The 26,018-nt window shown below is 42.8% G+C and overlaps 1 protein-coding gene across 1 annotated transcript; it reads right to left on the bottom strand.

The window, feature by feature from the left end:
• Positions 1-7,604: 7,604 nt before the first annotated feature.
• Positions 7,605-12,859, bottom strand: metrn (meteorin, glial cell differentiation regulator). The gene is made up of 4 exons (XM_084039615.1): positions 12,548-12,859; positions 11,491-11,924; positions 10,004-10,063; positions 7,605-9,390 (listed from the first exon to the last, which is right to left on the bottom strand). Exons 1-4 carry the CDS (start codon positions 12,652-12,654, stop codon positions 9,077-9,079), a joined length of 915 nt encoding a protein of 304 aa, XP_083895741.1. The 5' UTR covers positions 12,655-12,859; the 3' UTR covers positions 7,605-9,076.
• Between the last annotated feature and the right edge of the window lie 13,159 nt (positions 12,860-26,018).

Genomic DNA, 26,018 nt, shown 5'->3' with positions numbered 1-26,018 from the left:
ATAGTGAAAGTATGGCAAGATCATGAGAAAGAAACGCAGTGACAATGGAAAAAGTTGAGCATGAACTTGAACCGGGGATGTTCCCATGGATGTGTAGTTAACACTCAGATATGAATTATGCTGCAAATACCAAAGGTAGGATTAGTTCAATCCAATTTTAATGTTGGATATTAAAGAACTAGTGCAAACATAAATTATGTAACTGTCTGTTTTCTGAGACACCTGTCTTTTCTTTTCTGATGAGCTGTCTTTTCGACCCCCACTTTAAGTCTGACAGTGTCAGACTATTCATGCAAGAGTCCCCAGCCCCCTCCCCCCCCCCCCCAGACAAGCTTTCAGTATGAAGGCTAGAGAGGCATTAAGAGGGAGGAGGGAAGGGGCAGGAGTGGGGTGCACAGAAGAACCGAACACTCCAGAAAACCTTGAAGAATTAGGACTGAAAGCTATGGAGATCCTGGGTGGTTAAGAAAGAGTGGAAAAAAAAGAATGAAAAGACGAAAAAAAAAAGAAGGGGGTCATTGTGCATAATTATAAAGATGAGAGGGGAAACAATAGAGATGGGTTTTTGGAAGTGAGACTTAAACTACTAAGAGGCGCATTGGAATGTATAAAATAAGAACGTGGAGGAAAGGCAGGATATAGGGTGAGAACGTGGAGGAGGAAGAGTTACAGTAAGGGTGAGAGAGATGGGAGGGAGGCCGCCTGATGAACGAGAGCGAGTGAGAATGAGGCTGAGTGTCGGTGAGGGAAGGAGAGAGGGACAGAGACTGTGTTTTCCCACACTCGGCCGGTTCCCACAGTGGACCTGGCTAATCCCTGTCTTAATTGGGGGAGAATTCCAGCGCACATGTTCCCCTGGAATGAGCGTAAAACGAAGGGAGAGGAGGGTCTCGGCAGCTTCTGACACATCAGACAGGCCACAGCGGCTGGGCTGATGCACAATGTGTGAGTGCACTTTGTTGGAATATAAACATGCCGCCTGACTGTCAGCACGTCTGCTGCATAAATGGCTTCACGGGTTTCTCTGTTTCATTCGCTTTCCGCTCCATCCAACATGGAAAGTGCTCTTAGCAGCCACTTAGCATTGCTCAGTCACATTGCAACATGGGAGAAGTATGTGACTTACAAGTTTCATATCATGATTGTTAAAAGGAAAAAGCAGCCTAAACAAACTCACACTTTTTAAAGGATCAGTTTACCCAACTTGCAAAAATAATATTTTTTCCTCTCGATCTAGTGAACAGTTTCAGTTTCTTGCCAAGATTTCAAGATGTATCTCCAAGGTTTCTGGTGAATGGGATTTGTTTATGGTGCTAATTCGAACAGCATTTCCCAGATTATTGTCACAGCCGATTATTACTATTATAACCGGGCCTTTTTGAAAGACATTATTTACAGCAACTAGCTGGTGACCATACTGGAGTACGTAGCAGCTAAAGACACCTTTAGGAGTTTATGGAGACCAAAATATAGCTAAAAGAGATGTAATATTGGACATTGGCATCAGGGAGACACAAATACAACTTAAAGAGAGTGCGTAGAAATTACTCCCATCTAGTGGTGAAATTGTATCTTGCATTCAAACGTATAGAGCACTCTAGCGCTTTGTTGCAACTACGGTAGCCGCTATGTACCAAGAAGCTATGACAACATGTCATCCAATACCACTTCACCAGTATTTCAAGTGATGAGGTTGATATTTCAAACAAACGTGTGTGATAAATAATTACTCCACGAGCAAGATAGTGATTTATGTTGCAATTATTTTTTGGGGGTTATTTTTGGTAAATGCTTTGCTTTTGAGGATAAATCAGATTATTGGCAGAGGTAATAATACACTTATGAGGACCGATTTATGAATGAATATATTGATTTTAGCTAATAAATTACTTAAAATGTTACACACTGTTCCTTTAAGGTAAATGCAAATGTGGCTCCATATCTGAGGATGTGTGAGTAGGCAACTGTTTGCTCACATGTACATGTAAATATAAACATGTACTATAGTCAGTGTTGTATTTGCAGCTTGTCTCCAAAATATGTTTTTATAAGTTTGGTGAACTGGGCCTTTAGGAGAAGAAAAACAATAATAGTTATTGTCGTAGCTTCCAATTTTATTATTCCCAAATCAGAGAACATGACATTATATTATAATTTTCCAAAATATTAGGGAAACATGATTAACTAGATTGAACAAAGTCAAAGAATGATGCCATCAAGTATAAAGTCTGGAAGTGTTCCAATACATTGGGGAAGGTGTTTAGATAACACAGACCAGAAGTCAGTGCAGCTACAACACATGTTGAGCATAGAGTAAAGTATTTGGATCCAATATATACAGCATTGTTCATGAGTCAGTTTGCTTTGCTGGGTGTCTCTCACATGGGCCCACTTCACTTTGTTTATAAGCACCACCGCCTTTCTCTGGTGATTGTTCAAATTAATTCTAGGAAATGTAGGAAGTCATTCCTTCATATCAAAGGTTGGAGTGAAACAACTACAAACCTTAATAGATGTTACCAATTCATCATATAAAAACATTTCCATATCATTTTTCCTTTAATTAACACATTAACATTAACACCTGCATACGTTTCACAATAAGACTGCTGTTAAATATCACATTTTCACAGCACAACGCACCAACTGTATCTGGTGACAAATCTTGCCCTGAAGCTGAGCTTTGCAGGAGAAAAATGGAAGGAGATACTAGTAACATAACAAAACCACTGTGAGTGGCAGTTTCGTTCCTGCCTACCTCTTTCAATAAACAATTTGAACAATAGGCAGAGTGAAATATGTCTGTGAGGAGGTAACCCAAGACGACTCCTCTGAGGAGAAAGATAACGAGTAAAAAAAAAGAAAAGAAATGGGTGCAACAGGGGGGAGAAACACAGAGGTGGGTGGCAGGTAGCAGGAGAAAAACTGAACTGATCTGCCAGGTGAGTCTCTCCTTTCTGTATACAATCAGACAGGTTTAGTCAGAAAACTATAATCCTTGTGGTTAATTGGCAGGGTAGGGGAGCCCTTCCACAGAAAGGTGTACTTCCTTGTACTGAGGAGACTCTCAGTCTGGGGTTCGGTATCCTGAGGGCTGACGTCAGCTGCATGAGGAAATAACACAGAGACATGGCTCTAGGGATGGCAATGTCGGTCTTTGGGTTGGTCCCCCACTTTGGTCCAGACTGAAATCTCTTGAAAGTGTTGGATGGATTGTGATGTACTGATATTTATGATTGACCTTTTCAGCCAGAACCAACATGTGGTTTACATGTTTGTTTTTAATGACTTGTTAACTATTGGATGAAAGCTTCAGGCACTTCAGGATAAATTGTAATCCCTTACCTTTAAATCTAGCACCATTATAAGGTCAAACTTTACACAAAGTACCTACAAAACGAATTATAGTCCCATCAGCCTCTGCTGTACTTTGGCTTTTAGACGTGTCAGCATGCAAACATGCTAAACTCATGAGGCAACCTCCAGGTCTGAAAAGTAAAGCCACATTGAAGTGCCTTAAACTGGTATTCTTTATAATGGCCAGCGGGGGGCGACTCCTCTGGTTACAAAATGAAGAAGAAAATGACCCTACTTCTCACTTGATGCAGTTAAAACGTTAAATATAAGTTCATAGTCTCAATCGCTAGTTTCATGTCTTCATGTTCATTTAGTAAATTATGGTCCATTTATTGGCAAATAGAGAATAATAGAAGGGTATGTTTGAGGGCGTTGCTACCTTGTGATTGACAGTTAGCTACCAAATCGTCAACCGTCCGGTCTGGGAGTTGTCGGTGTTTTTGTCTTACATCTTTAACCCTTTCAGTGTATTATAAGAAACACTTTATGTTTGCCCAAAAGTTTCTTCACTTTCTCGCTTCGCATCTGGTCCCAAAAACACAAGATGGCAATGACCAAAATGCCAAATTCAAGACTTCTGAACAACAGTCCACAAACCAATGTGACCTATGGTCACTGTGACTATGTCCACTTCTTATAATCATTGAAACTACGATGGTTAACATGGCAAACATACCTGTTAAACATCAGCATCTATCTATCCTTCCACCTACCCATCAATGTTCAGCTATGTGAGTCTGTTTCCCCTAATCCTGCCACCCTGAATATCTTTAAAGTAGCCTTATTAGAGCATGATGTCAGTGTTTGGAAGTTTTTGTGGCTGTACCCCCTGCAGGCCGCATCAGCCCCAGGATAGAGTGAGGGGATGGCAGCTGTGTTCAGCTCAAACAGAGGGGTAGCTTGCAGGCCTTCTTTCGAGGGGGTCGCAATTCATTCCCTCTGTCTTCCCTCACAATACTTTTTTTTTGGCGGGAAAGCCCCAAAGACGCTTGCTTGACCCAACTTTGTGTTTCTTTGCGGGACCCCCTCCCTGAGAAAAGTGTCGCCTGCCTCCGCACTCATACACCATGTCCACCCTGTCTTGATTGATTTTCAGTGCGCATTTTGGAAGGGATTACAGCCATCTGCAGGCTCTTGAGGAACAAAGGGGGCTCCTCGGTCTCCTCCCTTCAGTACTTCAGAGGGATAACATGGCCAGATAAACACGCTTTTGCACCGCTCTGCACTTGTTCTCTATTCTGCCTTGACCTCTCAACCCACCCAAACTGCCCACTCAACTTTAAAGCTGATGCCGGTTTTTTTTTCTCTCCTCCCGCTCCGTGAATAGAGGTTACTCATTAGTTTCCTGCAAATTGCTCATTACGGGAAGACCAATTTGAGTCAGCGTCTCATGAAAACTGTTGCATTGAAAGAGTTGGGCCACCACACACAGGTTGCAGGCTTGCAGGGCCCGATGGTGAGACTTGGCACGTAGCAAGTTAGCATGTTCTCAGATGTGATCGCTCACAGTTTCCATTCGGGAATCATCACTCCCAGCTGTGCGAGGGTGTTGTGGGAAACGGGGAAATTGTCAGCTGGGAATCTGGGATGCCAAAGTGTGGTCACGGGCCTCGGGCTCCCTGTCAGCTGGTGCTGAGCTGACGGAGAGGCAGCAGGATGCACAGCCACTGAGTCAGAGGGAGAGGTTGGACGGACCACTCGGCCTAATGTTCGGTTGCGGTGGGTCGGATTACCAGCATGGTGGAAATCATTTGTTTGTGTGGAAAATGAAGCCTGATGAAATCCACAGCTGTTTGTTCATTACTTCTCGCTGGTCGAGTGTATGATCAAGTGTATAGCAACCACTGTTTTGGAAGCACATCAGCAGCTGTGGACAAAACTGTGGGAAAGATTCGATGATGAAGCCATGAAACTGAGACGATCTGTTAGTGAGATAGATCGGGCTGTCAGGAAGGAAAATGAATCAAGGAATAATTTAAACACTGTCAGAGGATGTTCTTAGAAGAAGCTGAAGCAAATGTAAGATTTCCCAATTCAGAAATTAGATTTTCAAACAATGTCAAATGTATTAATTTAAGCCCCAAAAAACCGAGGAGAAGGATGACCCTGGTTGACACAACAACTTTGCTCCAACTTCTTGATGTTCTGGAGATTCCTGACCTAAAGATCACTCCTTCTAGTTTGGAAATTTGAAGATTGGAAATTCCACGATAAATGTGCAAACGGAGGCATATTGAGTAATAAGATCGAAAGCTCCAGAATAATTATGGACCTTATGTTTCCCAGATTGTGTTTCTGCTGTTTCCAGGATTAAGATTGCATATCCAATATGGAGGCTCATCAAAAACATCCAGAAGTACAATTTCAAACAGGATCAGCAGGTTTGTGTGCAGGTCTGCAGGTTCCTGGACCTTTATACAGCTAAATAACAGGACCTGAGCTGGACTCTGAGGGAGTGTCCAGTCGCACTTTGCCCCTGTCTGTGCTCTCATCTCTGGAGCTTTGTCTCCAACCACTTCCCTCAAACTCCCCCAGGGGCTGACGGAAGTCCACACCCGGCCACGCTCTCCCCCATCGCTTTGGATTCCCCTTTCCTGAGTGCTTCCCGCTTGGCCTTGTCCATAGCTCACCTCAACGGGGCAGAATAAAGAGTGGAGCGGCGTCGGGAGGGGGGTTTATTGTGTGTCTGCACCACTCAAAACAAATGAATATTTGCTCATTGTTGCATGTACAAACATCAGTGGTGTGCAATACAATATATATAGTACAGTATAATATAGAGGTTAGACTTAAACCCTGCAGAAACACGTTTCCAGGGTGTTGAGGAAGACATTCTGTTTGTTTCCAAAGTTGTACTCAGATGTACTTGTACACTTGTGTAAACTGAAGTAATTGCAATGACTTACTTAGCGAGTGCACAACTAAACTGTGCCACTGTGTCATTGTGGGTCCACTGTGGGACATTAATACTGTAGTTTTGGGGGTTCAGGCCGGGGCCACAAAGAAGTGACAACAATGCAGGAAGTAGAGCTTTGTCAAAATGTCACATGATGTATTAGTCGTTGGAGTTTAATTTGAGTGCTCTTTGTTTTGGCTTATCAGCCCTGCAGCAGTAACCTCAGATGTACTGGAGGGGAGGAGGCTGTGTGTGTGTGTGTGTGTGTGTGTGTGTGTGTGTGTGTGTGTGTGTGTGTGTGTGTGTGTGTGTGTGTGTGTGTGTGTGTGTGTGTGTGTGTGTGTGTGTCTGTCTGTCGGGGCCCCCAGCTACGGGATGTTTTAAAGGAGCACTGAGGCAGTAAATAGCTGGGGAGGTTGGAGGTTCAGTCACATGAACTACTGATGCGGTGGCAAACCAGTGTCAGGGTTTCTAAGGGAGATAGCTTGCCAGGCATGGAAGGAAGGCATGTCGAGCTTTTGTGATTTTTTTTTTTTTTCTCCTTCCATTAAACCTAAACACCATGTAAATTCCCCAGCTGCTCTTTTTCAAGCGGATTTACTGCATGCAGTAAATCTGAGATTTTTTACTGAGGTGTGTGCAAGACCGTGTTTACGCAGAATTTTTGCAAGCAGGAGAAACAGGTGGTGAATTTATCATAGCGGATCAGTAACCGTGTGCAGCTCCTCATTCTCAGGGCAGAACATCGGTAACAGATATGGTCTGTGTTGATGTGGATAAAATCCAAGTTGAAGTGGGAAACAAACTTTTGCTCCAGGCTGAAGGTGCATGTCTGAAGTGGAGTGGAATGTGGATTTGGTTCAATTGTGTCCTCGCGTACACGCGGCCGGGACCCAGCGAGCGACTGTGTGGCACCTCGGCTCAGCCGTGCCTGCCACGCCGCTCCCTTAATGGCAATTTATTGCTTCCTGAATCCTGAAAATGGGAGGCTGAGGACAACAGAATTCCAAACGCCGTTTTCTACCTCCTCCTTCGTCCAAATGCCCTCAGGGTCCTGAACACTCCTTAAATCTCGCTCTCTCAGGCACGCCATTTGTTCGGAGCTTTTATGGATGTGATTTATGGCCACTCGCAGTGACTTATGTCTGAGAAAAGTTTAACATCCTAGAAACCTTTGGATCCAAATGCTATAGTTGAGTTAGAGTGTATTGATGTGCTAGGAGAGAGGGTTAGCATGCTGATAGACTAATAATCCAGCTGCATAATGTTTGTGGAACATGAAAAGAATAAATTCAAAGTTAATATATGAGAAAGGCTCCAAGAAGAAAATAAGTACATGATTTGTTTTTATCACAGGATATTTTAATAATAGACAAACACAAATATAATCCACAATACTGAGACAATGTTGTTTTCCACAAAGACATTTTGTTGTTTCTAGAGTTTCTTATTAACATATTTACATTCACATTGCTATTAACATAAATTCACAAAAAAAATAAACAGCAAAAAAAATGGCAGTGTACGCATTTAAGACATATTGCAGTAATTTGGTATGAACCTTTCCCCTTGTTGGTATAGTGCACATATGATATGAAATCTGAATTTTTATACATTAAATGCATATTTCATGTTTTCTAATGAGCTAGCCTCGTCCAGTGTAATCCACCAAGGAGGATGTTTTTCATCCATGCCATCACGTTTATATCACACAACAATGCTGGACTTGAACTTATGAATGGCTGTTGTCTGCAGTGAACATTGCTGATTATATACAGGTGAAGAGTTTGTGTGATAATATGAGATAACATCAACAGAGAGCAGGGAATACTGCTTTGGTAACACCAAACTGCTACTAATTCAATTCCGCTCTGACATATTTTAATGGAATTTCTCTTTAAGGTCAAATGTGGTCAAATTCTAATATTCCACGACATGACTGTGATGCAGACCTCCGAAAAAAGCCTGCATTTCCTTCCAGAAGGAGAAATCTCAGAGTTGGCTAGCATATGAAAGTGCTCTCAGCACTGGTTTGAGCTGTGGAAACTGCTCAGGTAGCCTTAGCTTTGTCACTCTATGTGCTCACATTATCTGTACATATATTAAATGCTCAATCGCTCCGCTATGCTACATATAGTTGCTTTTTTATTTGGTTTTCAGTGCTTGCAGCATCACACCTTCCAGATCGTTCCCTTTCTTTTATCAGTGCAAATATATATATATATATATATTTTCTTTTAGCATTTCGTTTTTGTGAGGACTTGTTTTTTTTTTATAATCTCCCTATTAAGTCACACTGAGGATTACTTCCCCATGACCCGACGTTTACTGAACAAAAAGGTGCCTAAATTGTATCCTCATTGGGGTACCAACTTAAGGCAGTAAGCTTTTCATATACGTTTAATTAATTTTCCTGAGTTTCAAAGCAATAACTCTCAATAGGCCTCAACTAATGGCTCTAATAATTTATCCCGAATGAAAAGCTTTCCAATAGATTTTCTCTGACTCTGCATAATGGCACCGCTGTGTGTAAAACTGCCACATACTTATAATCTTCAATTCAACCGCGTCCCTCATGTCACAACTCCGCCGGGTTCTCTCTGACCCGGTGGCTGCTTATTGCACTGCAATGGGATGAATTGGGAAAAAGTCCATTTCACTCCACAGACCTTTTAGGATGTCATTGGTGGTCGCCATGGCTGCAGTTGGCCAACGGTTGCAAGCCACGGCTTCTTCCAAGACACGGAACAGGAATGAGTCTCGCCTGGCTTTCGGTCCGGCCTCGACTCTGAGTGGGAGACAAGCTGCTGTGGAGTTTTTCACTCAGTCTACGGGCAGTTCACAGGGTATCTGCTGCGCTGCTTTGGCTATGGTGTAAGCCCGCTGGAAGTCCTTGTAGCGGGGAGCGCAGCCCAACCAGGCCTCCCCAAAGTGGACCCGGCCGGTGAAGAGGAAGCTGCCGGGCCCCGGTTTGACGCCACACTGCAGCAGAGTCCTGACCTCGCCCCGGCTGGTCAGGCGGCTGTTGCCGGTAAACAGGGCGTACTTCTGTCGAAACACCCGGGTGGCGCTGACCTTGATCACCGCCGCTCGTAGGTTATCGTCTTCCGCCACTGATCGGATGTTACCTCGCACGACTGAGGAGAAACAGGACATTCAGGTTAATTATTTTATTTTTATGGACTTCAAATGTTCAAATGTTTTTTTTTGTAAATGTTGTCCTATTATAGCGAGTGGGGGGATTCTGTTGACCACCAACTGATGGTAAAAGCCGTACAGAGGCCGAACCCTGCTCACTAATCCTGCTAACTTTTGTTGCCAGCTGAACTTCTCCCCAGTGCCATTACAGCTCAATCAGAGGCCTACAGATTAGTCCACTGCTCCTTCTCGTTGGGGGTTATGTCAGGATTAGGCCTGTAGGGGTGTGTGTGTGTGTGTGTGTGTGTGTGTGTGTGTGTGTGTGTGTGTGTGTGTTGGGGGTTGCAGAGAGCTGCTGTTTCACCTTTAACCTTTGCACTTTTGAGTGGAGAGGATTTGAAGGCACTGGGTTGCTCTGCCGGTTTGACACATTTGTAAATGATGTTGTTGTTGTTTTACGTCTTTGCTGCCAGGACTTTATTTTATTCCACTTTAATTTGTTAATCTGGGCTGAATTAGAGTGATGGATTTTTGATTGACATTTCATTACTGGTTTGCTGTTTTTTTTTTTTTTTTTTTTACATTAGCGACTTGTTATATCAGGTAACTTACCAAAATCACTGGTGCAAACGGCCATCAGAATCTCAGTGTTGTTGCAGGGTCTGCAGGCCTCTGGAGAGACAACAAGGTGAAGAAAAAGTCAGTTGGTGACCTCACACAACACAATGAACTGCTAGAACTGTGGATATGCTCGTACTTCTACTGAGCCTCTGGAAGTCAAAGACTACATTTCCCAGATCACATGCACAGGAATGTGAATCAGGATCTAAATAATTGTGCAAAAGACGAGCAACAAAGGGAGAGACCAACCGCTGTGTTCTAACAGACAGCTGTTACTTTTACAGTTGGCAGCAGAGGACCAGTGGAGCTTTAAGGTGCGAGGCTCTTCCACACTAGACGATTTAAAGGCCAGATGAAACTTCCTCCCTTAAAGCCTTTCAGGGTGTCTACAGTCACACCTCATCAAAGCCTGCTAGACAGGGGCCAAGCAGAGGGAGTGGGGGGTGGACTTCAAAGATTTTTTTTTTTTTTTTTTTTTTTTAAAGGAGCACAACCACTATCCCCACAAAATACTACCCTTTCTTTCTAACTGGCAGCTTTTCGTAAAAAAATAAGAATTTTTTTTTTTTTTAAATGTAGTGCACTTTTGTAAAAGTTGTAACAGTTTTTGCAGATAGCCACAAAAAAATTCAAACCAAACCAGCAAACTGTCTGTCTGCATTGAACTGTGGGTAGAAAAAAAAAAAAGTCCTGGCATTTTTTAAAGTTCTCCGTGTGGATCTTTGGAGGCCCCTTTGCCCACCCCACACAGTCTCCTTAGTGAAAACCACTTGATAAATGAGATTCCTTCCTCTCGAGCAAACCCCCCCTTCCAAGCCTAATCAGTGTGTGTGTGTGTGTGTGTGAGAGAGGGGGAGAACGATCCAGAGGGGGGAGTATACTCCCACAGACATGTCTCCCTACAGAGAGGCAGCTCAACAAAAGAGGGGAGCATCTCAGCTGGGCAGAGGCCTCCCTGTCGCCTAGGCGACGGCAGTAATCCCAGAATACTCATGCGGCACCCATTCAAAGGGCTCTGGACTCTGGAGAAAGCCCCACATACTGTGCTTTTGTCCCCCTCCTCCCCACTCCACGGCTCCCCTTCTCCTACTCCAAACCAGCACGCCTCTGGGGAAAGTTTGGCCACTTCCTCCCTCTCTGTACTCTATGGGCTGTGGAAAGTCCAGGCAGCCCACAGAGGCCTGCTATGAATTATGAATCATCTGTAGGGAGGGTTTCATGGCGTGTAATATCATCACTGGTGGGTTCAAACCTTGCATACCCCCAAAACTTTTCAGGAAGGAAGAAAACAAACTTTGACCACAACTTGAAGAAGATATGTCTTTTGATAAAGTGAAGACAGAAGTTAGAGTATTGTTTCATGTTAGAATAAACTGAGAATTAAGTTTCTCCAAATGCTCCGCAATGTATTAACTGGTGTCTCCTTATTTGACCTCACACCCAAACCAAGATGGCTGACTAATGCCTCGCTGACTCACCTTCACTGCTGATGGGGTTGGAGTCCAGTGACAGGCGAGCGGTCCAGTCTCCCCTCAGCTCATAGCGAAAGGAGGCGATCCGCCTGCTGATGTCCTGATGAGGTGTAGCTTGCAGGAAGAGAGCCACCCTCTCCCCAGGCAGACGGCTGAAGCAGCGGACCTTCGGTGGGGGGGAGGACTCCAGGCGGTCCCCTATCAGGAGCTCCAGGACTCCGTCCCTCTCCAGGTACAGCTGGGCCCCGTGGAACTGCTCGGAGGGCTTGACGCAGGCTGTGATGAGGCCCGAGCTGCTGCCGCCGGGGCCCACCGCCACGGAGGGCAGGCGGGGTGAGAGGGTGAGGCGCAGGGCCCCTTTGGGATACAGCCAGTCCAGTGTGCCCTCAGAGCAGTGGAGGGAGATCTGCTCCACACTGCCCTGCTGCTGGGACAAACCACTAGGAGGGAAAACAGGGAGGAAGGCAAGGTTATCTAAAGGTTTATGTAGTATTTTTACAGCCAAGAGTCATGAGTCCCCAACATCAGCAACATCCTGCAATAATAATAATAAATAACTGCACTGATTAACGGCAGACTGGAGCTGAGGCCTGCAAACAGGCAACTTGAACCAAACATTACAATAAAAACGAGTGGAAATGATAAAAACACATTTTAACAAACTTCTCTACTCAAAAGAAGACGCCGCCTAGTGGCAGCCTGTGGTAGCAGGGGCCAGTCATAGCATCTTAAGGGCAATACTTCTGTACAAACTGAAAGTCCTCTGCATGTATTTTATTAATATGTCTGTAATAAAAATGACCCTTCAGCATCTTGCATGCAGCACACGTTTCTCCCTCCAAGTATCAGAACTAATCCCCCAGTCTCCTCTCTGTCTGGACCCCCCATGCCTCCTGCAGACAGCACGGAGGCGCATTCACCGAGACCTGATGGCAAGTCTCAACATGTTGCATTTGTAACAAACAGTCTTTCAGCAGTGAGACACCTGTAGCATCCCTAAGCATTTCCCCAATCATCTTTTTTCCAACCACACGTTTTTTTATTATACGTTTGAAATACTTGCCTTCCTCTCCAGCTGCACTGGTCTTCAGAATAGTTTGAAGAAGCGGCATCAAAAATAGCAAAAAGTAAAATCCAAATTGCGTTCATGCAAACCCAAAAAGCAGGCATTTTCGACAGTGGGTGATGCAAAAAAAAAAAGAAAAGGGAAAAAAGAAAGTTAAAGTTAGAAGAAAAAGGATTAGTCCAAAACTGGAAGCTCTGCGAGTAAAATCCCTCTATAATAAAACCCTCTCTGTGATAACCTCCATAGTTATCCTCTTACCCTGATGCGTAGGAGAAGAGAACACCGCTAAACTTCCTACTCTCTCCTCTGAACTCTCCGCAGCTGTGCGTCAGAAGGGACGCAGAGCTGCGAAGTTATCGCTGCCCAGAAAAACTTCCCTGACCAATCAGAGGCCGAGCAGTGAAACTTTAAACCACTCACACAGGAGAGGGGGGAGGGACGTCTGACCCGCAGGACGAGTATGCAAGAGTTTCAATTCACTATTGTGTCTGACTGGTCTGCATAGAAAGTACTAATTAACTGACATGATGAGTGAGTTTACACAAACGTTCAATGTATTCATTTATTTATTTGTATATATATTACTTCCCATTCTTTTTGGTTTTAATCATTTTATTCTATAATCCTGGATTTTGTAAAATCTTTTTTATTGTTAAATATTTATGACATTATAATTAGTGAATTTGAATTTGCAGCCTTGTGTGAACGTTATAACTTCAAAAGTGCATCCTCTATAAAGAGATTATTAAGATTATTATGTAAAGACAGACAAGATAAGACAAATAAAACTACATTGCATTCAATGTAATGTGTGCCTGATATGATAATTCCTACAAAAACGACTAATTAATTAATTAAATAAATAAATAATAAATAAATAAATAAAATTACACATTCTCATAAAAAAATCTATATTTTACAAATGTAGAAATGTTTTTATCATTTTAAACATGTTATCTACTGGAAACAAGTTGTCTCCTACTTCACTGTAAAGTCCATTATCAGTGGCTATAAGTTTACTGCCATACTTGTGTTACATATTGGACTGTGATTGGCTTCCAAACTTGTGATGTCACAAATCCATACTCATATGTAAGTATTAAACTGGTTCAACTTCATTCCACAACATTTAGTTTTTTTAATAACACTGGCCATTTCAAAGACTCCTGAAATGTTAGAAAATATCCTCATGAGACCAAATCAAATGAAAACGAAGAGACATAAAGCAATGGTCACACTTCAATAACGCTAACCTGATTTTCAGACGCACCCGTATATGATGGTGATGGTGATGATGATGAGGAGGAAGATTTTGCCCTCTGCCCTTTACCCCGCTGGGCTTCTCTTTCATCTTGTGGTATTTATAACCAAATCAAATATTCTTTTGTGCTCACACCGCCATCCATCTCCCACAAGCCAGTGACTTTCCGTGTACGTGTGTGCGTTATTGCATGTGTGTGTGTGTGTGTGTGTGTGTGTGCGTGATGAAAGTCTAGGCCCCTCCGATGGAGTTATGACAAGGCATCAGACCAACACAATGGCACATGTGCAGAAATCCAGCTGCTTTATTGTCTGCAGCAGGACGGAGCTTTGTTTTCTGCGGGGGCTTTTCAAAGCAGCGGAGTTGAAAGTGTGACGCGGCAGGGCGGCGCTCCGCTCAAAGAAAAATGAATGCATTAGTGCCTCAACTTAGTTATGGACTCCTCGGATGTGTCATAGCATTTCTGACGTGTGTGCAGTGTGTTCACATTTACACACTTTGTCAAACACATCAGTGAGCTCGCATTCATACGTGTGTCCATTAAAACAATAGCACACACACGCTTGGTGACCCTGGTGCGACCTGAACTACAGTCTTATCCAGCCGAGATCATAGTCAATGCTTTCATGTGGCGTGTGTGTGTATAATGCCCTCATCGGGACCTTGCAGCTCAAACGTTGTCGTTTTTACATCCCAGTTTTTGTCACGAAAATTAGATTAAAAGCACAAAGAATAAAGACTGGAAACAGACACAGGTCAAAAAGGTGTCTATCTGAAGGCCAGTCTGAGTGTGTGTGTGTGTGTGTGTGTGTGAGAACCATCAGACCTGGTTGTTTCCGTGCCGCGTCCAGAACAATGCCATCTTTCACTCTGATGGAACACTGTCTGCTTGTCCTCATACTTTAACCAGTGAACCAGACTCTCGCTCTCCTGTCTCCACTGTGTTCTCACCGGATCGCCAATGAGAGCGTCTTCAAACAGCGGCGCTGTACGCATACGAGAGTTTGCATGCACCTGTGAGTGCTGTGTCTATTTGCCCGGTGTACCATATACCTCTTTGTGTGTGTGTGTGTGTGTGTGAGGATGTAGTGACAGTGTGGCGTCGCCGGCCCTTTACGGGAATAACTCTTGTCTTGCAGTCTGTTCTCGCCGTCTGAGGCACAGAGACCCTTTAAAAAACACGCTATCTTCCATAAATGTGCAACATTCCTGTAAGAGCAGTCCAGAAATGTGTGGTGAAGAGGCAGTGTGTCATCTATAAAGTCCAAGCTGTAAAAAACAAAACAAAAAAACACGGCAACGAGTTGAGAAGTTGTTCCCAGACTTTTTCTGCAGCTTCCCATGGCACCTCGGTGCTAATCTGTCTGATCTGACATGGCTGCTGTTTGTTTTCCTGCACAGAGTCGTCTATCTGCTGGTCAAAAAGACCTTGTCAGGATACTCTGACAATCAACCTTCCTTCAGGGGAGGCAGAAAATATGCTCTTTCCCGCCAAATTCTGCTGTGTCTTGTGTTTTGCGTGGCTAGTTCGAGGTCAGTCATGGGAGATTCATGTTTAAGTGGTTGTGGAGTCACTGTACACAACATTTGGTAAACTTTTCAAGATGATTTTTCCTTTTAGGGGAGTTGGTTTACAAAGCATTAGAAGCTATAACCAGTCATGTTTTGTCAAATTAAAATCATGCATGTTTTGTTCAGCAATGTTTTGGCTGGAAGTGAGATTAAATAACCACATATTGAGTTAAAGAGGTCATTTTAACAATCCTCATGCTCCACTGCAGTGTTGTGATGAGTCAGTGGGAGCAATGAAGTCGGCGTTTTCCCACCTCCCCATGCTGGTGAGGGACTCCCGGTCCACGGTCAGAGTCGAATGGCGGCCGCAGACTGCGAGAGGACCCAGTGCTGGAAGGAACCTGGAAAAACTTGCGCTGATATTTACCCTCCGAGCCCCCATGAGAGCCGCATGTGAAAACTGACACCTGCTCTCTCATTGCACTTTCTCAGGATCCTGATTGTGGTCGTGTTTGTTTGTATGACAGTAAATTTCTCTTTGCGCCTCTCATCTCGGTTTGGCCTGACAGTGTGTGTGTGTGTGTGTGTGTGTGTGTGTGTGTGTGTGTGTGTGTGTGTGTGTGTGTGTGTGTGTGTGTGTGTGTGTGTGTGTGTGTGTGTGTGTGTGTGTGTGTGTGTGTTGTAAAACCCAGTGGGAAACTGAATACAAGAGGGCCCTACACCAGATAAACAGTGTCAGAGAGGGTTGATAGCAAAGGCAGCTGGAAACGCGCAGACACCCTGAGAACTAAGGTCTCTGATGCTTTTCTAAACATGTAATAGATCACTTAGCTTCACTGTCTCACACAACTCTTGTGTGCTTTAATCTTCTCCATCACATGACTTTGCACAAGTTATGTTCAGATTAATTATTTTGCGATTTAGTCAGAACGACTAAATCACAAGAGATTTTGTTTTTGGCAGCTGGGATAAAATCTCAGTTTTTACATTTTCTGCAGCAATCTCTCACACATCTCTCTCTCTCTCTCTCTCTCTCTCTCTCTCTCTCTCTCTCTCTCTCTCTCTCTCTGCCTTTTTGCAGTTCATTGCACTTTGTTTCATCTCATTCATCATTGTCATCTGAGTTTGTGTCAAAAGTGCTTTGAAGATGTGCGTTTAGATCTTCTTTTTGGCTCCACGCATTAGAAATCCACTTTTTGCATTCAGCAGCTCCAAATATAACCTAATTATAGTGTCTGGGGTCAGAGGTCACAGCTGGGTGCCCTGGGGACTTTTCATTAGCAAAATGGAGGGAAGAAGCTGCAGGTGTCTATTGGACTTCTCCATCTATTGTTCCCAAATTCAACAAATCCTTCTCCTTTTGGCGTAAGTTTTTAAATCTATTTTTTAAATCCTTTACTCCTTTTAATCCTGCTTTTTTGACACTTCATTACAAAAAACTATATACTTAATACTTTTTTTTCTGCAGAGGGGAGAGTATTTACTCAAGTATTGTGTGTGGGTATTGAAGTACTTGAACTATACTATTACCATTTTATGTTAGTTAACACTTCCACTCCAATGCACAGGGAAATATTAAACATTTTATTTCATTTGATACAGCCGTTAGTTACTTTGCAGCAACTGCAATTGCAGTAATACATCAGTATTAATGGCCCATTAATATAATACATAAATATAATACGTTTAATACTTAAAGGTTGAGTAGGTCATTTGGAAAAACCACAGACATTATGACTTTGAATGCATCAATGCCACAGATGATGTTTCTATTTTTCAAAGCATTTCATTTATTCATTGCTATCGTTGTGTCATGAGGATTTCAAGTAATTAAGTAAGTAATTTTGAATGTAAGACTTTTATTTCAATGATTTTACATCGTATCGTTTTAAGATATTCAATAAAGTAAGATAAGTGAGTAGCCTTCTTTTCCCGCCACTTTTAAATGGAGCCAAACACTGGTCTGATTGAACCCTGTAGTTGTTTAGCATTGCAGCTCAGAGTGCTGATCAACACAGCAAAGAGCTCAGGGTGTCAGTATCCTTCACTGCAACATCTCTGCCACTGACACTTTTTATAGGTTCAATGTGCCGTTGTAGCGCAAATAAAGTAATAATAATAATGCCTAAGTCTCTATCTCGACAGATAGGCATACCGACCCTTATCTTAGCGTAAGCAGATCATGATATGGTCACTGAACTGACTTCACACAGGGACAGTGTCAATATTGCAGCCATTCTTGATGTCTTTTGCGTTGATTCTCACATTCCTCACTGTTCCAAAGCACACAAGGGAATCGTTTAGCTGGAGGGTAAACAGACCAGAGCCTTTTTAAGTGGTTCTTCACACAATGTTTCCAGTGCTAACTCAAGAGGATTTTTTACTTTTGACAGTCATTGCTTCATTATGAGCTGCAGGCTTGCGATGAGAAAAAAGGCAAACGAAAACACATCGCAGTCGCCGGAGAATGCACAGGAAGTTTCCTGCGGTACGTGAGGTTCGAGGATAAATTTAGACTACAAAGCATCTGCGCTCGCCACCGCAGCTTTCTGATTGTAGCCAGATTGAAGCAAGCATGTGTCCTGGTCCCTTTATGGATGCTCCAATCCCTCATCAGAGCATGGCATGTGTGTGGGTGAGCTTGTCATGATTGGCCTGGCATTTATTTGCAAAATCGGGGCCTGTGAAGGGTTTGGCCTGCCTTGTTTTTGGAGGGAAAAACCCACTTTAGTCGTCAGCCTTTAGAGGAGGGCGTCGCCAGCGCCTTTCTCTTTACATTTATGACTCTCATTAGCTGCAATTAACAGAGCATCTCCCGGTTTGAAATCCAGATGAGAGTATTGTTATCAGCGCCCCAGTGGTGCTATAGTGATGCCTCGGGCCTGGTGACTTTGATGGGCAGTGTTGTTGGAGCCCAGCTGGGGGTCAGACAGAGGTTCACCGCTGTCTGTGTTGTTTGTTGTGCCCCCACCCCCCACACTACTTCTAATTGGCTGAATCAATTTGGAGGGAAACTTGAGCAGGATCCCTCCAAAATTGACAATAGGTACGGTGTTTTACATATGTCCACAGGAAAGACAGATGTTGTCCCCTTTGACCATATCCACATTTGAATACCCTTATTTGGATACAATGGGAGAAAACACAAAGGGGATATATTTTGGCGGTCAAGGCAGAGGCATCATTTTGGTGGCTCAAGACATATTGCAATGGATATGTTCACACTTGATGCTGTGGAGCGTATTGCTTTTGAATTCAAATGAATGTTGAACTTTTTTTGTGTGACTTTAGAAGTCAACATCTGTGCCGTTGCAGTTGTCGACATCAGTCACACAGAAAACAGGGTGGTTTCCTGTCAGATGGGAATATGGGTGGCAACTGAGATGAATATGTGTTTCATCTGTTTTAAGGAGTATGCGGTCATCCCTACTTGCATTTCTGACTTTTCATCTTCTTATTGGTGAAAACATCCTTTAAATAAAACAGGGATGGAGCTTTTATTTTAACAGCCTAAAAGAAATCACCTTAAAATAAAACATTTAAGAAAATGTTAAGAAATTTAAGCAATAGTTTGGGAAATTGGTTACAATTTGACATGAGAATATTTATTTATTTATTTGCATAGTTAGCTATGTACCACTCTCAAATTTTAATAGTATTGTTGCCCATGAAGTTGAAATATTTTGTTTTCAGAGACAATCCTCTGTTTATTCCTATTTAAATGCATCAGTATTCACTTTTAAACCGGTGCAATGATTACATCATGTGTCCCAATTACCCAGGTGAAATGAACTCATGCACAACATTTGTTTGGCGCTATAAAAGACAAGACATTTGCAAATTATTCCAACTTTAATGGCAACCCTATATAAAGCTTCTACTGGCAGCCGGTTACCCTAGGAGTCTTTATGCTAAGCTAAGCTAATTTATTAATACGATATTATTAACTCTGGCTTGTTTCACTAAACACACATCACATTTTAAGAAGAAACACATCAGGAACTCACAAATGTAAAATGATACAAACAAAAACACAAAAAGAATGGATGGTCAGGTTTTTTCTCTCTTTTGATGCCTGACTGCACTCGATCACCTCCTCCTCCTCCTCCTCCTCCTCTGCACTGCATCCTCCTCTGTGAATTAAGTTTGGCCAGGCCAGGTCATCCTTGGCTGTGCAGAATATAATTAGCCTGACTACACACAAGCGCACACAGATACGCATACAGACTTTAAACTTTAAACCCCTTTATACAATGGCCGTCGCAGACAATAGACACATGCCAATACTATGACCCCCTCGGCTATCTCCCCACGCACAATCAACTCCCTGTTCATTCTCAAACCCTCCACCCCCCACGCTCCATCCCAGAATAATGAGACTGATAAGATTACATTTCTACCTATCACATTTCACATCATATCGTAGAAGTAATGCAGAGATTAACAAGTGCTCAATCTCAGCTGTTACTGTGGAGGTTTGAAAATCTGGCCCCGTGGTCAGAATTAGGCCCGACGTCGCCTCGACGTATTAAGTTTCAGGTAATAAAGTTAATAATGTGTTATGGTTTCAAAGCTAGATTGCTGTGAAGTTTGTAACCAAAGATGGAGCGGAGCTTTACCTTCAGAAACCAGTGAAAATCATCATCTGAGGCCGAAACATTTCTTTTTTTTTTACTTTTCCAAATACCATTTAAAACTACTTGCAATCATTTTGGTGTGTCAATTTTGCAAAGAGGGTAAAATGACAGGATTTAGGCCATAATTGTGTCTTTTATCACCATCTTTCCTCGACTCCATTCAGACTCCCTGGTGACCTGCAGCTCATCCCCTTTTGATACATTTTTTTTTTTAATTCCATCACACACATGAGCTTCCCCTTTGCTCCCTCTGCACCTGCACTTCAGCGTCCTCTAGCTCATCAATGGAACGTGTCTTTTAAAAACCTATACATCTGCTGCAAATGAGGTAGCCATTGTTGGGGAGAAAACCCTCGAGGGGACCGCCAAAATTTGGTCCTTCCCCAGCTCCATCATTGAGTGGACCCCCAACCCCCAACCTCTCTGACACACACACACACACACACACACACACACCTCTTACTTCAGGGGTATCATATCACCTGTCCCTTGGGGTGTGCTGGTGTGCAAGGCTGGACGTTCTCATGATAACAGGTGTATTTGAATGTATACAACAGGTGGGATGAATGCTGTGGCAGTTTTCTTGACTTTAACATAGTTTTCTGCAGGTTTTATGTAAATGAAGCAATGTTAACGTATGTTTTTAATCCCACAGGATTCTTTAGCAATATTCAGGTTTGAATCACATTTAAAGAAGACTTTGGTTGAATCAGCCATTAGCTCTTGTTTTTTTTCTGTTTTGAGGATATTAAAAACTCTGCAAAGCATACCAGAGGCAATAAATATTTATTGCACAGCTCCATCTGGTAATTTAGCTTTATTTTCTTCATCTGACCCACGACTGATGAACGGAGGAAGCTGATAGAAATGAGGGAGTCTATCCTCTTACTGAGTGACTCGTCAATAGAGGCGGTTTCTTTCTGCAGTGGACTGTGTCATCCTGCGGAGAAGTGCAGACGAGCGAGAAAGCAGAGAGGAAATGGAAAACTTGCTGATTAACTAGAGCATGGAGGCTAGTCCTCAATTGCCCGACACATTCATGCATGCACACATATGCATGACTGCCTGCACACACATACTTTTCGTCCGTATGCAAGCGCGCAGACACATGAAAAAACGTGCATTCATACACGGCCCCGATTTGAGGATTTTGGGCCCCGATCTGCACATGTATGCCGGCGAATCAGGGCCTCTCCACAGACAGAAAGCAAAGGGTCACTCGGGGTGAAATGTTTGTGATGGAAATTTGGACGGCAGGCGTAGGAAAACAAAGCTAGAGACAGGACGCCCCAGAGACGACATACTTTACACATGAGATAACACACATCGTGGCGTTCAAAAAAAAAAAAAAAAAAGGTTTTCACAAAGCCTCTCTCATTCATATCAGTGATGAAGAGCTCCATTGGGGGCACTTTCACGAAATTATGAGCGAATAGTTGGAAAGGTGTTAAGATTAGAAATAGCTTAAAGGGGAATGTGTACAGACAAACACACAAGGCTAAGAACTCAATGCTGATGTTGTTTCCACAACAGAATGCATGACCTATCATTTAAAAAATTGTTTTCTTTCCTTGGTTTCTTTCCTGAAATGACTAATTTTACTCTATTTCTCTGAGACGCAGACTGTTCCACAGCATATGATCCAATGATGAAGGAATGGCACCGGCCTGGTCATTCCTTCACCGCAGGACGTTTAACTTTTACTGGGCGTATGGTGCATAGATTGGGGGGGGGATCTGATGGAACCTCCGCGCTGAGAAATCACACAAAGATGGGATTTAATGGCCCTTCGATTGAGCGGTTTTGAAAAGCCAACCTCTGACCCCCCAGCCTTGACCCCTGGAAAAGCCTCCCATCCTCCAGGGTCCAGTGCTTGTCATTGGTCATTTGTCAAACTCCTCACACTGATCTGATTACCGTCTAATTTGGGATCTGCCGACTACACACTTCTCGGATCAAGACGAGCCGCTTTTAGCAACTTTACATGACAACAAACAGCCGGATTGTAAAGAGACGAGTTTTGTTCTATTCAGGTGATGGAGATGGACAAAACTTTAGAAAGACGCAAGCCTTGGTGTCTACTAATGTCTACACAGCCTTCGTCTAATGAGGAGATGATAGAAAAAGGATTTGTACTAAAAGTTGGAAAAGAAGAAAACATACTTTTCATACGGAATCATAGGCCAGACAAGGAGAATAATAAGATGAATCATCCAAACTAAACACGTCATTCAAATCTAATTTTAACATCTCGGGCTATTCCTCTGTGTTGATCATTCAAGTATGCCAGTATTAATATTAGTCCAAACCAGCATAGCAGCTAAACATGTGTGTCCTCAGCACGTAGACGTTTAAAAACATCACTGTGTTGTTGGTGTTGTGGTCGCCAAGGGTAATGCATACTACATTCATCGAGTGACATCTTCTCAATCCTCTGCAGAAGGATTCTGGTGTGCATGATGTCAGAGCCCAAAAATGTGTCTACGTCTCTGAGCTTATTTCTCTTGTCTTAGTACTGGGCAGTTTACTCTCCCCTTGCATTTTGTTCTCGTGTTTGTGTTTATCATTTGATTCAACACAGTTTTATTGAAGCTGGAAAAATAAAGCTGTCAGAGCAAACAAGTCTGCTAATTGCTTGTTGCATTTAAACATCCGGTTCTCAGTATTGTAGTCGTCATTTCAACCAGTAAAAAGAGTAACAGAAAAAAGAGCCTCTCATGCAAAAAATCTATGTGGATACAAATCCAGCGATTTCAGTAGGTGTTTTTAGAGTTTGTCATAATCATGGAAAGAAGACCTCTCCGTATAGTTTAGACTGGACCATGGTTTGCTTTAGTGTGATGAATTAAATAAGCATCAGAAAAACGAAATAACTCGAGCACACCAAAACAACAATGGAAGGTAAACTGAGAGTTGAGTTTGCTCGATCGTGCACATTAACACGACTCTTCAAGCGCAAGAGAAGTTGCTGTTGATGCAAACGATAGCATCCTCATGCGAGCAGCAACCGGCTTTCTATTTTCTTCAGCTCAACGTTCTGAGATTAACACGTTTTCACCTTTTACACTAACAACGTTGTGGAGAACAGGCAGTGTAAAAGGGGCTTAAAGGGGCTATTGTATTGGTTATTCTTAGTGTTGAATAACTGCCTTAACTTTTTGACAATAAACATGATTTGGATTTTAAAAATATCCTTAATAACAAACAAATTAATAGTGACACATGTTTGTGTGTATCCATATATGTCCGTATGCAATATGAAAATAACTATATGGAGAGCAGTGGTTTCACTAGTGTCACTATTCATGTGTCCTCTCATGTCTGACTGCACTAAAAATCTTCTGCAAAGGCCTGTCAATCAAATATAATACTCGCCTTTTCCTGATCCGCCCTGAAGGACTGTGCACAATTAAATCAACACACACACACACACACACACACACACACACACACACACACCCCACCCCCAAAACAAACCTCTGTCTGGTCAACACACACACACACACACACACACACACACACACACACACACACACACACACACACACACACACACACACACAATTAGCCCATAGCTCATTATGTCTGCTTTAGCTCTTTTGGATTGTGTTGGGTGGGGGTTGGGGGTTGGGGCGGGGTGGAGGTTGGTGACCCCGGAGAGCATGACCTAAGGGGACATTCAAGGAGTTACGGGGGGAGTAGCAATGAGGACAGGGGGGTGGGACACTGGGGAAAGTAACTTTACTAGTTGGTGCTCCAGGTTGGTTGTGATCACCCCTGTGAAGATCCCTGTTGCTTTTCTAAGCCAAAAACACACTGATTAGTCATCACTAGTGAATTGCATGAGCTCAACAGAACAATTGCTTTTGAAATGATAATGTAATGAGATACAACTAAAACAAAGCTTAGTATTATTTAAGGAAAAACACAATCTTGTATTTTGCAGCCCACAATTAATAACCATCAGTGAACAAATATGGCTTCCATCGAGAGGTGGTCGTCAGTTCTATAAATGGTTAACTTATAAATGCAGCGGTGGAGGAGGGGAGGGTGGAGGAGGGGAATTCCTCTCTGCATCCCTGATGCTCAGGAGTTTTGATTTTCTTTCCCTCCAAAAACTCTTTTGTAAAACTTCTCCCCCGCTACTTAGACAAGCTACACAGCAGCCGCCTCCTCCACCCCCAGCCGTCACACATCAATCCATGGTGTGTGTGTTTTGAAAGGAGGGGGGGGGGGTCTCAGCCAGTGTGCTGTTAACCCCCCAGGGTGTAAAAGATTTTTGGACTAACACTGCAAGTTTCATAAACAAACTCTTTGATTTTAGTTTACTTAAACCCTCGGAGATGCCGAGCAATACACGGAGTATATTGTGTTATTTGCATCCAGTCTGAGAAAAAATCTATCGACTGAATACATAAAGCTGCTTACATAATGCACATGTGCGATATTAGTTGTGGCTGATCACAAAACCTCTTCAGATGCTTTTCCTCCTTTGCACAGGTTTTGGTTTGTGTTCTATTTTAAAATTTGAGTTTGCGCCAGAAATGCTGTTCTTCTTAACAACCCCCATTTTGTTGGCTCCCTGTTTGTGTGTATGTGTGTGTAAAGTCTGAATAAGATGAGTTATTCCAACCCCCTCCCTTTGGCAGGAAGCTTAATCAAAGCTGCAGAGGTGTGTGGGTGACCTTTGACCCTTTGGTATCTCTGGTCTTTCTCTTACTTGCCTTTGGCTGAGCATCAGGATATCCCTCATTTAACTCTTCACCCAAGGAGTCAGCTTCAGCAACCAGTAGTTCACAGTTAAAGCATGCACACATCCACACCGTCACTATAAAGGATTACCATCTATAAATAATTATAAATGATTACCAATCTGATTACCAGTCACAGATTACATTCATCTGTGTTACTGTAGTAGTAGTAGTAGTTCTGTTTGCTTGTTGGAGTAGTTTAGTCAGTCATTTTATTTGATTTAAGTAAACTTTTTCTGAAGAATAACACTTAAAAACATGTTATGTTAATTGTGAACATTGGAAAATGCATATATGTGGGGTAATTCACATTGGATATTCAGCAAAGGTGAAAGAAATCCCTTAATTTGACAATTAATTTATTTACTGATGATATAAGCACGTCTGACCCTCCAATAATCAAATGCATTCATTACATAAAATACGCTGTTTAATCCGTTCACATGTGAATTGGAGGAATACTTTCCTGTATTTCCATCATCTTTCCGTTAAGATAGTGGAACTATTCTTTTACCTTTGTGCACATGTTGCATTCAGACCCACTTGAACAAACTGCATTAAGTCTATGAGCCTTTCCCCTTTCCAAAATGAGCAAACCCACCAAACAAAGAGCCGCCATTGTGGATAAATACTGCTTTTGTTTTACCCATTTGAACCTGAGGTTTCTCTTAACGCTAAGGAGAGTGTGTTCACCCTTTCTCTCCTTTCAGATGCTTTGGCGCTGAAATGCAACGACCACTGCCAAATGGGAAAACGACTACACAGACGGAAAGAAAGACCAAAATCAATCAGGAAGTGGCTGCTTTTCAGCTGTGCCAGAGGAGCCGGGCAACTTCCTGGTCTTGTTGCCAAGGTGACTGGAAGCGCAGCCAGCTGGTGCGGCGGGCAGCAGTTGGGTTGGATGGGGAGATGGCAGAGGAAGACGGTTGGGATTTTGAACAGTGGGCAGAGAGCTGGTGAGTGAGGGTGAGGCGGTTCAATATAAGCACTGAGTACTTCAAGCTCCATTCATGGGAACCATCATATTGTGGACTTTCTATTCTGTTTAGAATCCATTGCAAACTATCACTCCAAACACTCTCAGCTTCCTCTATAGTGTTTGTTCACATTATATTTTGGAGGAGAATTTTTTCTATAATTTATAAACTTTTTATAAAGATAGGAGAAAACTGATTGTATGCCATTTAATTACTTTCTTGGACATCTTATGTCACTGATTTCAGTTTCACATTTCTGAATATCAGTGTGTCTAGGTAGGTGGTTGTTCTGGGGGATCAGGGGACCAGACTGGCGGAGATAGGTAAACA

This window comes from Eutrigla gurnardus (assembly GCF_963514095.1).
Source record: "Eutrigla gurnardus genome assembly, chromosome: 22".
NCBI lineage: Eukaryota > Metazoa > Chordata > Actinopteri > Perciformes > Triglidae > Eutrigla > Eutrigla gurnardus.
Note: the sequence above shows the minus strand (reverse complement) of the source record. Positions and strands in the feature narration are given on the sequence as shown.